Source organism: Platichthys flesus, chromosome 2 (assembly GCF_949316205.1).
Source record: "Platichthys flesus chromosome 2, fPlaFle2.1, whole genome shotgun sequence".
NCBI lineage: Eukaryota > Metazoa > Chordata > Actinopteri > Pleuronectiformes > Pleuronectidae > Platichthys > Platichthys flesus.
In genome coordinates this window covers 20,410,732-20,426,795 of record NC_084946.1, presented here as the reverse complement: position 1 = coordinate 20,426,795, position 16,064 = coordinate 20,410,732, and the positions used below count along the sequence as shown (strand labels likewise).

Below are 16,064 nucleotides of genomic sequence, written 5' to 3'. Positions count from 1 at the left end.
AATATAACATGATTTTAAATATCATTTTAATATCTCAGTGAAGGTCCTGAGCACTGCACTACACAAGTGCAACTGTAGTATGGCACAATGGCTATTTCTGAATTTAAAATATGTCATATAAATGATCTAGTGAAGATATGATTGTCAAGAAGATAGAAATAAACAATTCCTGGGTTCAAAGGATGTTGTGCCGTTTTCGTTAGATTATTAAGACTTCCATTAATCTAATCCAAATGAGGAATAAAAACATGTTGGATTAACAGATGAAGGTTTCAGGTGAGTAAAGTCGTGTTCGGATGTTCTCCTCTGAAAAATCGAAATAACAGTCGAAAGAAGAAAAGCAGCTTTACCTTCACTGGCGCGGGTTTCACTTGTGTGCTGGTGCCGCTGGTTTCCTGTTGCAGCAGGTTGGAGTTGGCTTGTGTGCAACTTTGCTGCAGCTTTGGGCAAAAACTCTGAAACTCCCTCCAGCTGCATCCAGTCAGCGGCTGATGCACGACGAGGAGTTCACGCCACAACTTGCTCTGAAGCCAGGCGCCTCCTCACGAGCGATGGAGTCCTCGCAGTTCAGAGGATCCTCATCGCGCCCAACGTCACCGCGAGCAGCAGCGGACTGAAGTGAAGGAAGTGGCTCCTCGTGTCATCTGAACCGTTTCTGTGCGTGGGTCGAGGCTGCGACACATCCTGCACGCGCTCAAACACCCCACGGCTAATGTCAGCAGATCAGAATAACAATAACAACAACAATCACATCAACATCAACATTAACAATAATAATACAAATGATCATTTCTATACCAAAACTGTATTCACCTGCAGTATTTTAAGTGAGTGGAATTAAGCGTAAACAATTATCACATGCCTCGTACTGCTGTCTATCCATAAGGGACAAGATGAGTAGTATAAATAAATACAGAAATAAAAAAGTTATAGAAATAAATGTCAAATGTCTTGTGATGAGAGAGGCTTTATCGCTATTTCTACTTTTATTTATTGATTCATACTTGACAGTTATTGTCTATCTGATGCCGGGCTCGTGAACGCTTTCCATAACATAATCCAGTTGTAACTTGTGAAAACACAAAGTGTGCGGGTCTTCAAATGGAGGACAAATCAGCAGAGTTTGGGGAAACACAAATGTCCTTTTCTATAAACAACCTCATGTCCCCCCTGTTTTTATACAAGCTGTCAAAAAATATCTCAAATGTTCACAACTGAAAAATTACTATATTTATACACTCTCTTTGCGAGTATACAGGCACTGAGATTCCAGATGTTCCACTTGTGTCCTCAATTTTGTGTTTCCTGTGTGTGTGTTTGTGTGTGTGTGTGTGTGTATGTGTGTTTGTTGTTGCCAACGGCTCAGTCTTTTTGTTATTGTGTTGATGTCATCATGATTTATGATATCCCTTATTGTTTGTTAAATATATGAATTAGGATTAAAAAGAAAAGAAAACCGCAGGGCAATAGCTGTCCTGAGGAGGTTTCAATCTAATTATGAGCAATTATACTTTGGATTACATTAATATTACATAGCCTGCAGTGACATTATCAATGCAGAACATTGTAACACTGTTACTCAATACTTAGAACGCCAAGTATTACAAATGACAAAATACCCATTTGCTTTAAGGATCATGACTAACTACATATATCACAATCTTCTGATACTAGTCCTTTGAATCTGATAAGCACAATAAAAAGAAACATTAAGTTTATAAATAAATGTGTGGTACAACATATACTACACTGAGATCTATGCCCTGTGTACAGCATCAACCTGTGTAATGGCTCTGACTGTGGAGGGGTGAGATATAAGAGGTGGAGCACACGCCGATTTGAGATTCCTTTTATCACACTGGTGACACACAAACACACACACACACACACACACACAGTTGGGTGGATGCAGGCCTGGGGGAGGATGGATGGACTCCACCCTCCCTCCTGTTTACATGGACACATGTGCTGCTCCACTGACAGCCCCCTCGCCCGTCCCGATAATCACAAGCCCTCCCACATCAGAGACATGTTCTCCTCCCCGCGCGGCCGCAGCCAGTGTGTGAGTGTGATGGGGTCCCTGCTCCTCCACCCGGGCTCCCTCCTCCCGCCTCCTCGCTGTTTCCCAACCCACAGGACGCCACCAGGGAGTGGCCACTGGCCACGGAGGCAAGACTTGAACTCCCCGCACGCCTTCCTCCTTGCTCAGCCCCGCGAGCCGAGCAGGGATCGAGCCCGCGGATCGTGTCACCACCGGAGGATGAGACAGCACCACAGATGGATCGAGAGCGAAGATCCCTGTGATAGTGGAGACATGGACACATGGCGTCTTAAAGGCGGAAAACAGATAACCCAACGTCAATCATACTCAGAACGACAACCTAGCCTGATCAGTCCCGCCCCGCTCTCCGCCTTTGGCCCAATCACATTGGCTGGTAGATAGTCGTCGGCAGAAACAGCCTTTTCTATTGGAGGAGAGCAGCAATCCTTCACAAGTAGCTCCCAGAGGGATGCGTTCGTTTTAGTGACAGGGACAGTGCGGTGTCACAGGCATCAGGCGCCAAAAGTTGTTTATGACGAGTTAAAATATAACACACTGTGCCATCTTTTAACAGCCTTGTAAAATTGAATGTGATAATGATTAAAGCTTATTCAAGTGATCCGCTTGTTGGTTACTGTGACTTGCACTGGAGTTTGATTTCACCTTTGAACAAATAAGCTCAAGTGTAATAGTCAACATGAGAAAAAAACAATCCACTACTTTGACTATTGAATACTTTTACTTCTAAGGATTGTTTTTGACTGTTGGACAAAACAGGACGTTTGAGGAAATAATTATAATCAGTTAATTCTAATAATTTAAATTCCAAATATGATTAATTTACAATCTACTATGATTAGATTGTTTATCAAATTTCAGAATAAAACGAATAATTACATGAGTTTAGAGTATGGTATTCGGCCAGTTCCTTGTATTAACGTCAAATTGAGATCTATGAGAATTGTTAAAAATGTTAAATAAACAAATTAATTTAGACTTTTCCTAATTAGTGTGAATGTAAAGCAAGCTCTTTAATATTTAACTTATGACCTAATTCAGTGCATCCTTACATAATTACAATATAACATTTAATCCGCTGGTGAGGAATATAAGATGCTGTGGAAACTTAGTGGATGATTGATTTTTCATTTGTAAATCTTATACTATCAACGTTTTCAGTGTCATTTGAATGAAATATCCAGGTTCGTGCGGTGCGGAGTTGGCGGGCCGCGCGGGTGCATAAATCGCACGCCCCGTGTTTGTCTCCTTCATAGCGGGCGGTCAGTCAAGTTAGTGTGAAGTTGCGAAAAGTTGTCAACCCGAGAAAAGCGCAGAGAAACTCCTCCCGTCTTCAAATTATGAGCAGTAAGTGAACTTTTCAAAGTCGGCGGCGCGTCGCGAACCCAACGGTAACTTCACGCTTCGAGGACAAATCCGAGTTCAGCGCGTTAACTTTCTCCCACTGTCGTAATTGCGACGTTTTCACGTTTTCTAGCTAGCGTCCGAAGCAGTTTGAAAGTACCAGCTACTTATCTGCTAATTGTCGGTACTTAGCCAACTACATGTAGTGAAGCAGGCTAACGTCAACCTAACTTCTGCTGGGCGGTGACACGGCCAGTTTACACCGCAGTTTAACTTCGTCTAATTCCCCCCAGCTCGCCGAGTAGATGCATTTAATGGCGCAGGTGAAACTCTTTAGCTAGTGCTTAGCACTTTTCTCCAGTGCTACTTGTTGTGGTGACTTCACGCTAGCTTAGCTAACAGGCTAGCTGGCCCTTCCGAGCACTTGTGGCATGGATTTCCTTGCGGGATTTCTGCGCGTTAACTACACGGAAGTTCGGTTAATTCACCGAGGCCGATGCTGGTGCTGTGTGTGCGGGGGGGTTTCCCCTCCTGGATGCAACATTAACTCGGTGTCACGGTCTGTTAGTTCAGATCCACTTCGCTGAGGACTGATCTCACAAACTCTTCTTCCGCAGATCAGCAGCAGGGTGAAATGGCCGCTGTGGGGAGCGGTGGAGGCTTCAGTCAAAAGCGAAACACAAACTCTCAAGTAGGTCCACTCCTCTCGTCTGTTGTGTGTCTTGTTTCATTTATTTTTTGTATTGCCAAATCAGATGATCCGTCTTGTGATCCTCCCCGGTCATACTCCCTCTCAACCCGCTACCTATCGCTGCTCGATGGGCTCTAAGTCATCTGGGATCGGGTTGTTGATTTTTCTCGCCGGAGCACATGTCACCGGGGTGGGGAATGGGCAGGTAAATTTCGCCCACACGGGGTGTTCCCGTCAAACCCCGGCACGGAGTGTGCGGCTCGCTCGGCCCATTTGGCTGGCTTTGGAGGGGGTGGCTAGCGGACTGTGTCAGTTTATAGGGCAAGAATAAAGTGTGGGAGGGAGATGGGTGGGTTTGGGGGGAGGGGAAGCCGAGCCCGCCGCTGCTCCGGGGAAAGATGCGGTCCCTCCCTCCCGCACTCTCCTACCCTGCCGCCCCCTGGGCTCCACACTCAAGCCCCGCTAACTGTGGATGAATGGCCTGATGGAAATAGTGGCTTTATTTGTTATTGATAACATCATTACTAATAGGAAGCCAGGAGCTTTGCATTATAACACACTCTCAACATGTCACATGACTTGCATTTTACAAATTAATGGAGTGTGTCATTATCTAATTTATTCAGAACCATCAGCTCAAAGCTGATTAAATTCCCAAAACCCTTTTATGTCTTCTCCTGGTTTCATTAGGCACTTTTTCATTCATGTCTACGTTACTGTAACTGTCCTTGCTTTTTAATTTTTTTCATAAATTGTCTTATCTCTCCTTATTTAGCCCAGTTATATTTTATTTTAGTAGTTTATGTCTCTTATGTTTCATAGATGGTAGTTAACACGTCTAAATTAGTATCTTTTATATTCTTTAGAATACAGATTTGAACCACTTTGGTAAGTGTAAACCAGAATATGAATATTTGACAGCCATTTATACATATGGTTCCTACTACAGCATTAGGACTTTGTCCAGAGTTGAAGTAGGAAGTACACAGGAGTCAGGGCCTGGGTCAGACACATTCACAACAACAGGGAAAATACACGGATCATTCAGGTGAGGGTTGATGTCTGGATCAGAGAACATGGCATATAAATCCCTGCTGCTGAAGACACATGGTTTATTAACAGGTATCTGACCTCATCGCCTCCAGTAAAGTGTTTTTTTTTTTTATATTGTCTTTTCCTTTCATTTATTGTCTAGGACTCACAGCAGCCGTCTCCGCTGGCCTTGTTGGCAGCCACATGCAGTCGAATTGACACCCCAGGAGAGAACGATTCGCCCAACGACCACCAACAACAACAAAACCAGCAGCAACAGCTGGACCTCAACCAGGGTGTTTTCACCTCCAGTGCCAACGGCTGGCAGGTTGTCCCTCTCAGTGTGCAAACATCCTCAGGCACCAACACGGTCACCGACACTCAAGTAGTGATGACAGATTGCAAGAGCAGACAGGTGCTGTCACAATCAGTGGCTGCTGTATGCACTCAGGGACAGCAGCAGCAGCAGCCACAGCAATATGTACTTGCTCAGGCTCCATCAATGCAGGGTCAGCAGTTGCTCACCACCTTATCTGGTGTGATGCCCAACATCCAGTACCAAGTGATTCCCCAGTTTCAGACTGCAGATGGCCAGGCCCTGCAGTTTGCACATGCTCAGCAGGACTCTGGAGTATCTGCAGGTGGACATGGGCAACAGTTTCAGATAGTGTCCTCTCCAAATGGCCAGCAGATCATAACCACATCCAACAGAGTTGGAGCAGGAGGAAACATCATAACAATGCCCGGTCTCCTACAGGGAGCCATCCCCATACAAAATATTAGCTTAGGTAATGGCGTGTTACAAAACCAGCCCCAGTTTCTGGCAAATATGCCTGTGTCACTGAATGGAAACATCACTTTGTTGCCTGTCAGTACTGGAGCAAGTGCAGGGGGGGATGCTAATGGTGGAGGGGATACAGGGGGAGGCCAGCTTGTACAACAGCAGTCACAACAGCCCGTGTCTACCAACAGTGGTGTAAGTTACATGACAAGTGCGACTACTGTCAACGCACAGACCTCGTCTTATGGAATGACTCAAACGCACAACAGCAATGGAGTCGTGACGGGGACGTACCAGCATAACACAGCATCTCTGGGTGTGCCGATACAACCGGACAACAGAGATGGGCAGCAGCCACAGCAGATCCTTCTCCAGCCTCAGCATGTTCTCCAAGGTGGAACTCAACTCCAGACCATCCAGGCTGGTGCTCTCACAACAGCAGGCGGTCAGGTATTTGCTGCTCCGACGCTCAGCCAGGAAGGGCTTCAAAATCTTCAAATTATGCCAAACACAGGCCCCATCCTCCTGCGCACCGTGGGCCCAAACGGCCAGGTGAGCTGGCAGACCATTCAGATCCAGAGTCCAGCCGGAGCACAGATCACACTGGCCCCAATGCAGTCTCTCCCTCAGCTCGGTCACACTCAGGGATCTGGTGGAGCTGGAGGGGTGTCCGTCAACACAGTGCAGATCCCAGGCATCCAGACCATAAATCTAAACACACTCGGAGGCTCTGGGCTGCAGATGCACCAGCTGCAGGGTGTTCCCATCACCATCGCCAGCTCAGCAGGTCAGTGAACCAGGAATAATCCATATTTGGTGTAAAAATTATAAATGATGTTAAACATTTAAAAAATCTTTGCGTAATTTTTTGGGATGGAAATAACAGAGGCTTAGATCTTCTTGTTTCATTTTTTCTTATTTAAGACGAGAGGGTTTGGTTCATCTATTAAAGTTTCCCAAGGACTTTTTGCTCTGAAATCCAAGCTATCTTGAATCTCTGGTTTGGATCTCTTTGCTCTTTGTGTGAACTATTTGTTTTCAAGATACTGGTTCAACCAGCTTAGCTGGTCTGGACTTTCCCTAAGCTGTTCATTGCACTGCATGTGTCTGTGTGCATGTTTGAATGTTTTTTCTTCTTCTTTACTTGGCCTCTCATCAGATGTTGTTCACAGTATAGTTCTGAGTAAAGTAAAGCCAACACGTCTTCCTTGTCTTTTAGGAACCTTTATCACGTCCGAACCCTTCTTTATTTCATTCATTGGCAGTTCCTCCCATCAGTCCTGAGGGCTCAGGCTATCTTAAATTTGACTGTATATTCATGTATTACTAAACTCAAAGTGTACATCTTACCAGTTTTTATGCAGGAAGTCAAACCTTGTTTTTTACTCTTTTTTTTTTTTAGTTTATCTTCTTATAATTTCTTACACCTTGGAGTACTGTTCAGTTGACACTTGAGCAACGTTGAACAAATGTATTAATACCCTGTAATGAGTAATTGTATGAAAGTAATGAGCCATTTTCCTCACTGTTGTTACTGGTAATGACTTAGTGACTAAGATCCTTAAGTTGCGAACATCAGGCAAAGTACAGTTGAGGCTAAGAAACTTATAGTTATGCTGCTAACACAAGGTCAGAAATTAAAGGTATTAAAGCATTTGACTGTTTTCACATGTTAATAGGTTCTTAAATACAAGCAAGCTGTGGTCTTGATCTTCCTTGTGGAACCCTAGATTAACGTGTTTTGAACATTTTAAATAAAACGTGTATAAACCTTAAATATTGTTAGTACATTCTGATAATTATCTTTCACTTTGATATTCCCATCACTGTAGGAGATCAGGCGTTGCAGGCGGGCGGAGACAGTTTGGATGATAGCACAGCTATGGATGATGAGGATATAAGCCCTCAACCTCAAGGACGACGTAACAGAAGGGAAGCCTGTACCTGCCCCTTCTGCAAGGACGGGGAAGGAAGGTATGTCACAGAGCCATATTATCAATGCTTGTTATGCATAGTCATTTGAGTTAGTTGATAATATTTACTGGAAAAATGCAGCATTTTCATTTCACCTGATTTGATTGCACATGGCTTTATCACAGGGAAAGATCACAGTCTAACTTTGATGTATGATTCTGACACCAAGCAGGGACCCAACTAAAAAGAAACAGCACATTTGTCACATCGGTGGCTGCGGGAAGATCTACGGCAAGACGTCCCACCTGAGGGCCCACCTCCGCTGGCACACAGGAGAACGACCATTCGTCTGCGGCTGGTCGTTCTGCGGAAAACGATTCACACGTTCAGATGAGCTTCAGCGTCACAAGAGAACACACACAGGTACGAGGAGGACTTTATTTATGTTGTATGTATTTTTAAATAATTCTAGAGCTTTGCAACTGTCATTGCTTACTGGGAAAGTTGTATAGAGTAGAGCTATTATTAGTGTAGGTAACAACTACAAGTAGGGTCGGGTATTGTTGGGTCATCTGATACCAGTTTCTAAATTGATAACTTTTAAAGGTTGATTGTGATCTTTTGAGACATCTAATTGTGAAGTTGAATACCCCTCACCTCACCCTCTCCTTCCAAACATGAGAGGGAACCTATGGTAGCTTTCAGTTGGCATTAAATCTCAAAAGGTGTTTAGTTTTTCCATTTGGGACTAATGTTAAAAAACGTGGCAGTCTCCCAAAGTAAACATAAAGTATTCAGATATAAATGGCCTGTTCTAGGGTAAAGACAACAACAATTCATACACTTTAGATGATCACACACTAGTGGAAACGTCACCAGGATTATTTTATGTTCAATTTCTGCCAAAAGATCCCTTTCACCTAAATCGTACACAATGAACCTTTTTAAAAGGTTACAGGTGTGTAAACAGTGACAGAACCAATTTTTACATCCAAAACAATGGTTGACCATAAGAACGTTTTTCTTTTTTGTTCTGGCAAATTGTAGTTTGTAAACAGTTTAAACTACACTAATTTTAAATATACAAATATAAATAAGTTCTAAGCTATTAACAAATTCACATAATAATCCATCTACTATAATTGAACACTAAATAACAGTTTCAGTGGTTTATAAAGCAAAATACTCTGAGTTCCCAACTTTTGTCTCCCCACTGCCGGGGCCAGGGACGCCCACACTGCTGCCTGATGTGCTCGGAATGGGCTCATGCAAACTATCAAACCTGGAGCATCCTTTCTGTTTTCACATGTATCCTCTTTTTCGCCAGGTGCTTCATTAAGTTTGTAAAATTTGTCCTTTTTTTATATGGAACAGTTTTCAAACATTTGCTGCAAATCCCCGCGTTGGGATTCTTTCCCGTGAAATACAGCCACACTACATGTCAATAGAGAACTTGGGCTCTGAGTTGAGGCACTTAAATGTGTGTCTTTGAACCAGGGCCAGTTCTCAGTACCCAACCCTTTCTTTGAATTTATCAATCACCCTTACATAATGTTAATTTTTTTAAAGTGCAGCGCAGTTAACTACTTCTTCATTAATGGAACATTTTAATTGGTGTAACACCAGGTCTGTCAAAGGCTGAGCCAACGCTAGCTGCTGTTATCTTAATCTGACTTTTGTTTCTCCCTCCTTTTCAGGTGAGAAAAAGTTTATTTGCTCGGAGTGTCCCAAACGCTTCATGCGCAGCGATCACCTCTCAAAGCACATCAAGACCCATTTGAACAAGAAGGCAGTTGTCGCCACCACCAGCAACTCCTCGCTGTCAGCAGACGCCGGTTCCCCTGCGGCGGGAACAGAAGCCGGCTCCGGAGCAGTGTCGGCAAACGACCAGCACACCATTGTCACCATGGAAACCTTATCTGCAGAGAGCATAGCTCGATTGGCCAGCAGCGGAATCAACATGATGCAGGTGGACCTCCACCAGATCAATGGCAACAGCTTCTAATGGCGGTGGAGGAGCCGGACGATGGCCTCGAAGATGATGCTAACAGACACTTGGGGTTGAAAAGGGCACATCTGACTGTTCATGCAAATCCTTTCAAAGGCTTCTGATGCAACACAACAGACACTATTTAAAAACTGGGGCAGGAACGTGTTTCCATCATGTGGTTAGAAACCAGTCGCATTTAAGAGTCAGAGGTGGATGAGATGAGTTGAAATGGTTCAAAGAGCCAATCCAACTCGATCGTGGGATTGGAACAAAACAACACAGACAGCACATTTGATGTTGAATTGGTAGCAAGTAGTATTCTCTCTCTCTACAAGCTTCTTCAGGAGAGATGACACTACTAAGCCACATTCTCACACTTGTGTCCTGGGCTGTGAGATTCACCACAGGTCTGTACTCTCAAATTGCAGATCGGCCCTCATCAGCCCATAACGCTTAATGCTTCCCTTCCCCTTAAAACAGATTTTAATGATCTGCAGCAAGGAATATTTGCTTGTCAGATTTCATTTTTTTTGGGGGGAGAGCTGGATGTGTTTGCAAACCAGCCACCCCAGTACCATAGGAATAATACGCCCAGTGTTTTAGGGTGGATGTTGAGTAGAAGGTGGGAACACTTGGTCACGACCAGGTCAGAGCCAAAAGAAGGTGGATGTGTCAGTGCAAAGAAATCCTGAGTAACTCTTAAACCTCTTGTGTAGGTACACAAATTTAAGCCATCATGCCCTGATATGTTTATCATGGCAAAAACATTTGGATTTTTTTTTTTTATGTGTACATATATATAAATATATAATTTTTCTTTTGTTTTTGGTAAAGGCTGCAAAACTCAATAGCATAGGTTGGATCATCTTACATGATTGCAAGAGAATGCCTTTCAGTTGTATGAACCTCATGCACAATCAATCTTAATCTTATGTTATTACTTTTATATATATATATATTTGTGTAGATGAAATGTGTTAACTTGAGAGCCTTTCTGTCATAGAATGATGTGTTCTATACAGTCCAGATCTTCCTAGTACTTCTCTTTTTTTCTGTGGTCTACTCATCCTCCGCGACATGTCTGTTTTCTGTTTCTGTGAATAACCATTTATTGTTTAGGGATTTCTGGTCATAGTTAAGTATTTTGTAGTCATGTCCAGACAGCATAAACATTGTTAAGCTCAAAACCAAAGGTTCATATGCGTTTTATAAAAATGAAAAACTAGGAAATCTTTCTTTAGTCCGCAAACACTCTAATAATTTTTACTTGTGGTATGCATGTTGAAGTTGTGGAACTGGAAAAGGTCCAGCTTGAGGCAAACCTCGGACACACATCCCTTTTGTTGTTGTTCAAATAAATAAGTTGCAAAATATATTAAGGTGACCAATTGGTTGCATCATCTTTTCCATTTCTTGCTTCAAGATTCTGCTTGATTTGACTTAACAAATTTGTAACTTTTATAGAATGTTTAAAACTATCCTTTGAGATCGACTCTGTTCATCAAACAAGTGCTCTTACTTCTTTTGTTGCCCCCGTTTAAATAAGGGATTTTATATTTTGTGTATACAACTACTGCAAATGCCTGCTGGATTAAAATTATGAATTTATTTTGATTCATTGCTATGTCATTTGTCAGATTGAGACCAGTTGGCAATGAGTTTACTAAAATATACTTTATTTGTTTAAAACCACATGTTGTCTTTGTTTCGATAGAACTCAGACAAAGACTCAAACCTTAAAATGGAGATAAAAACATTTTGAACAGTTGATCCATGTTTGATAAAGATCACGTCTCCACGTCGTCATCCTCACTCTTGAGTTTGCTGCGTAGGCTGTAAGGAGAGAGATCACAAATGTCACATTCTAAAACTAAAGCCCTGTTTAAGCCAGGAATCTGATACAGCTCATTATAAAGTCCAATCCCAGGAGTGAATGAGAGTATGACAGCACTACAACATCCTTTCTGCTGGGACATAGTGGTCTTACTTTCTAACACCTGGACATATTAGATATTTTAAATGGCAGGAATTCAGATTCCACGTTCCTGTTGAAATCTGAACACTTTACATGATGGATTAAATGTTCACAGGACTCTACCTGCTGAGGTAGGAGTGGACATCAGAGAAGCCGTGATATTGAGCGAGTGGGAACAGGATGCCCGTCGGGCAGCGGCCGTCACGCTGACGGCAGAAGCTGCAGTTGCAAATACCTCGACAGGGGGGGCACTTCCACTCCTGAAAGGAAAAGACCACATGGTTACATTGGGTGTTTCTGTAGAGTTCAAAATTAATACAGAAAAAGGGTCATTCTATACGTTTTTCACATTGGTTAGTGAATGAAAAACAATAAGAGTATAACATATGTACAAGGAAAATTTAAATTTTTAAACACGTCTTAGTACCTCCCATCTGTACGACAGGCCTGGACCCATGTGTAGATTACTGAGTCTGTATGGAGTGAATTTGTTGTTTAAAAGTTATAGAGCTCATTTAAAAAGTAATCAAACACAAAACTACCTCAAAGAGACACACAATGACCACAGGGAGTTGTACAGTGACCATAAAAGACAACTGTCAGTTTGGGTGTATCTCCCAGAACTGTGCCCCGACAGTAGGTGGCGCTAATGCACCTTGAAGAAGAAGGGTTTCCTATTTAGAAGGGGACTTGTACTTATACATATGCTCAGGGGCTGCTTGTATCATAATCCAGACAGGCATTCACTTAAATGAGGCAGAGAATTGTTGGATGATTTACCAATTAAATTTCAGAAAATAGTATTTGTTAAGTTAAAAGGTTTGTGACTTAATATCTCATCTTACTGCCAACAGATAAGAAAAGATATTCACAACATTTGTTAATAAATCTACATTTTTAATACATTCTAAAGAAAATTTTATTTGGTAACTTCATTTGCTAAATAAGTTTGGATCCCATAAGACCCAAGTCTCAAACTGCATGAATAGAAGAAGTGAACTGAGGACATTATTACATGTTTTTATCTGACCTTTAAATAAAGATCAATTGTAACCTGATCCCCTAAAATCTCTCCAATCACTTTGTTGATAAACTGTGAAAATCTTCACACGTATCAAGTGTAAATACAAACACAACGAGTAGATCCGCATGTGTGTAGGGTGTGTGTGTGCGTGTGTGCTGGTGTACGAGCAGCCTGACCGGATCCAGCAGCGCCTTCCTGACGTCCTCTCCGTATCTGTTCCTCAGGCACGGCCCACAGAACTGACCGTGGATCCCCCGGCAGCCTTCATCGCGACAACACGTCTTGGTGTCGGTGGTTTTCTGACGGCACTGATGACACGTGGAGCCCTGACAACACAAAGAGAGACGTCAACAACAGAGGTGTGCTGCTACGGGTGCTGCTACAGACTCATCAAGGGAGAGTCAGTGCCACCGAGCAGCTGCCACAGGGATTTACCTTAAAAGGAACAGATCACTACAGCATATCACACTGCAGCTGGAGTGGGGCTATGAACTCACTGAGACGCTGTTGTAAACTTTCACGGTCATGTTGTCCGCGACCAGCAGGAGCTCGTCCTCTGTGATGTCCTCCACAGGACGGATGAGATGAGGTTTGGACTGGCTGGGCCGCGGGGTGCCACGCCGCTGAGGGGCTCGGCGAACCTGGAACAAATAGGAATGTTTTTCTTATTAGTTTAACTCAAAGTTTTACACAGAAACTGACGATATACAATCAACACAATGATACAACACATCGTAGTTCAGTTTTCAGAGATCAGTTTTCAAAGCTCGATGAAAAAATAAAAAAAAAGTTTAATTTTTATTGTTGTATCTTTAATAAACCTGTCAACATTTTGGACACAGAGTGCCGAAGGGGTCCTTATCCACCAAACTAAATGTGTATCAGGTCCTTGATAAACAGCAGGACCCACCTCCAGCAGCTCCTCCTCCAAGCTGAGCTCAAGTTCTTCCTCCTTAGGGGCTGAAGATTCCTCCTTCACCCCCATCGAGCGGGTCCGTCTGCGGGACGCCCGGTCCGGGTTCCTCCTGGACTCCGGTCCAGCTGCACCAGAGCGTGGTGGGCGCTGCGGGGAAGGTCCGATAAGAATCACTACACGTTCATTGACTAGGAGGAGAACGAGAAGGATTTGACCTGATTCCACTCACAGAGCTTCTCTCTTTCGTCTTCTGCTTGCTGACTTGTTTTGTCAGAAGCCCTCCGACCCCTGGCATTTTGTGCAGGTCCGCCATCAGCTGAGCCAGCTGTCAGAAAACAACAACAGCATTAAAGACACAAACAACACGAGTCACTGGAGAAGAACTAACTTCAGAGAACTTGAAACGAAAAAAAATCTTGCATTACAGCTATATCACAATTTCCTGAAGTCTCCAATGCCCTGATTTGAACTCTTAGCTCTCCACAGCAGTCTTTATAGATTCACTTTATGTCAAAAGGTAAAAAGCAAGTGAAGTTATGAACCACCGGAGATATATTCAACTCATCATCTAGTATTCATATTGTCAAGTCAAATCTTAAGTCACTTAAGGGACGGAAGCAAAACTTTCTCAAGCAAAGGAGCTGAGTGAGTAATAGTTGTCTCTGTGTAGCGAAATGTAATGAATGTACAGTGAGTACTGTGTGTAGTTGGGTGTTTCTGGTTCACCATTGCTTTGTTGGCCTTGATGTTCTGCTCCCTCTTCGCCAGGAAAACATCCAACACCTCTTCTCCTGAATCACAGTCAGCCTCCACACTCTTCGGCCGAGCCACTGCCGTCTCCTCGTCTTCGAATTTAACACGTCTCTTCTTCCACGCCGGACCGGTTCCTCCTGCCCGTTTCTTCTTCCCCCTCTTTTCTTTCTCCTCTTCCGCCTCCTCCTCCTTACCATCATCATCATCATCATCAGTGGTCTTCTGGGTGGAGGGAGTGGAGCGGAGGGCCACCCTCAGCCTGAAGGCAGGTGGTTTAGATGTGGCCTTCTGCTTCTCGGGTGAAAGGTCAAGCTGAGCTTCATCTTCAATACTTAGATTCTGGAGGATAAAAATAGTGGTCGTTACTTTAGCTTGGGCCATAAAACAATAGTAGTGCAGTCGTTCTCTGCTCATAAGAAGAGTTTGAAAGCTTTCACTCAGGAGATTTAAATAAAAAGAAATATTAATATGACATTCATCAATATTGACTGATTGAATTTCATCCTGGGAAATCAGAGAAAATGTCACTAAAAAAAAAAAGAGTTCCATCTCACAACGTTAAAAAGACAGATTCCAAAATCAAACATCCCTGAATCCAGACCAACATGTAGTGGGTTCTTCTCTGACCCGTAAAATTAATCCTTCATATTTCTGCAAATTCTTGCTTACAAACAAACAAACAAAGGAACCTCTGACAGGGGGGGAAACAAACTCCCTCAGTTGCATTCCAGTGACTGGACGAGGACGCTGAACACTAGAATTCTTCATTTTGGTCTTTTAACACAACACTACACGTCCATTCAACATGTACACACGTCTCATTGTTGCATTGTTGTCGTCTCTGGGGACTCGAGGGCCTCGACCGACGCCCAACAACCAACGTACCTTGAGTTCAGTCTCAGAGAAGCCATGAAATGTCCCCTCGCTGTCCGAGTCCTCCACGAAGACAGCAGGTAAGACTCCTGCCTGAGGACACATGTCAACAAGATGGAGTTAGCTTCTCTCCACTGGGACATTCGTAGCCCGTAAAAATAAAATACTTTACCATTTTGATCAAGGCCGACGTGAACAGCAGATAACTTTGAATTTTAGCCCCGCCCACACGCAGGTACCGGTCCAATTAATGTGATTGAAAAGGGGACGCGCTTGTTTTGTGCGTCAGGGGAAACGCATCAGCCTGCGTCGTTATAAACTCCGCCCCCCCAGGCACCTATGCCCATATCTATGCCTATGCCCCCAGGGCCGAGCTGAATCACCGAACAGACAGGATATGAAAGCACAAAATAAAACGCATTATATTTTATTTCCAGGTTAATTTTGGAAACACGTGGATTGAAGAGTGTGTTATTATATCCAGGAAGTTTATTTTAGTTCAATATTAACTTTGCTGTAACCCTTTAGGACGATTTTTATCGTTACCACATGAGTTTATTAAAGCAGTTGAGGCTGATGCTGCTCATGTCAGTATTGAGCATAAAAAAAAAAAACTTTTGACCTGATGATGGCGCTAGAATTAAAGTCTACTGTAGGTTTCAGTTTCAGCTTTTGGAAAATAAACACTTTGTGATCCATCCAGCTGCTCATA

The 16,064-nt window shown here is 43.2% G+C and overlaps 2 protein-coding genes across 5 annotated transcripts; one reads left to right on the top strand and one right to left on the bottom strand.

Annotated features, from left to right (window-relative positions):
* The first annotated feature begins 3,326 nt into the window (after positions 1-3,326).
* Positions 3,327-11,184, top strand: sp1 (sp1 transcription factor). Of its 3 annotated transcripts, none has more exons than XM_062405304.1 (6): positions 3,327-3,406; positions 4,021-4,094; positions 5,290-6,694; positions 7,740-7,881; positions 8,054-8,244; positions 9,519-11,184. In XM_062405304.1, the coding sequence occupies exons 1-6, from the start codon at positions 3,400-3,402 to the stop codon at positions 9,824-9,826; spliced, it is 2,127 nt and encodes a 708-aa protein (XP_062261288.1). In that variant the 5' UTR covers positions 3,327-3,399; the 3' UTR covers positions 9,827-11,184. The 3 variants fall into 3 exon arrangements, with proteins under 3 accessions (XP_062261288.1, XP_062261281.1, XP_062261295.1); XM_062405297.1 differs by having other exon boundaries at positions 8,051-8,244; XM_062405311.1 differs by lacking the exon at positions 3,327-3,406 and adding an exon at positions 3,432-3,450 and having other exon boundaries at positions 8,051-8,244.
* Positions 11,185-11,466: 282 nt separating this feature from the next.
* On the bottom strand, positions 11,467-15,664 carry LOC133969038 (cell division cycle-associated protein 7-like). 2 transcript variants are annotated; one of them, XM_062405368.1, is made up of 9 exons: positions 15,525-15,664; positions 15,365-15,445; positions 14,453-14,818; positions 13,956-14,051; positions 13,721-13,873; positions 13,308-13,451; positions 12,987-13,136; positions 11,910-12,046; positions 11,467-11,644 (listed from the first exon to the last, which is right to left on the bottom strand). In XM_062405368.1, exons 1-9 carry the CDS (start codon positions 15,525-15,527, stop codon positions 11,599-11,601), a joined length of 1,176 nt encoding a protein of 391 aa, XP_062261352.1. In that variant the 5' UTR covers positions 15,528-15,664; the 3' UTR covers positions 11,467-11,598. The 2 variants fall into 2 exon arrangements, with proteins under 2 accessions (XP_062261352.1, XP_062261341.1); XM_062405357.1 differs by lacking the exon at positions 15,525-15,664 and having other exon boundaries at positions 15,365-15,509.
* Positions 15,665-16,064: the final 400 nt, after the last annotated feature.

Bases quoted from the DNA above. Each gene is read 5' to 3' on its own strand.
- sp1 (XM_062405297.1), top strand. The intron at 6,695-7,739 runs GTCAGTGAACCA...CCATCACTGTAG, and splicing joins CACCATCGCCAGCTCAGCAG to GAGATCAGGCGTTGCAGGCG. The intron at 7,882-8,050 runs GTATGTCACAGA...TCTGACACCAAG, and splicing joins TGCAAGGACGGGGAAGGAAG to CAGGGACCCAACTAAAAAGA.
- LOC133969038 (XM_062405357.1), bottom strand. From the start codon at position 15,457: ATGTGTCCTCAGGCAGGAGTCTTACCTGCTGTCTTCGTGGAGGACTCG. The intron at 13,452-13,720 runs GTGGGTCCTGCT...TATTTGTTCCAG, and splicing joins TGGAGGAGGAGCTGCTGGAG to GTTCGCCGAGCCCCTCAGCG. The intron at 13,137-13,307 runs GTGAGTTCATAG...TTGTGTTGTCAG, and splicing joins AAGTTTACAACAGCGTCTCA to GGCTCCACGTGTCATCAGTG.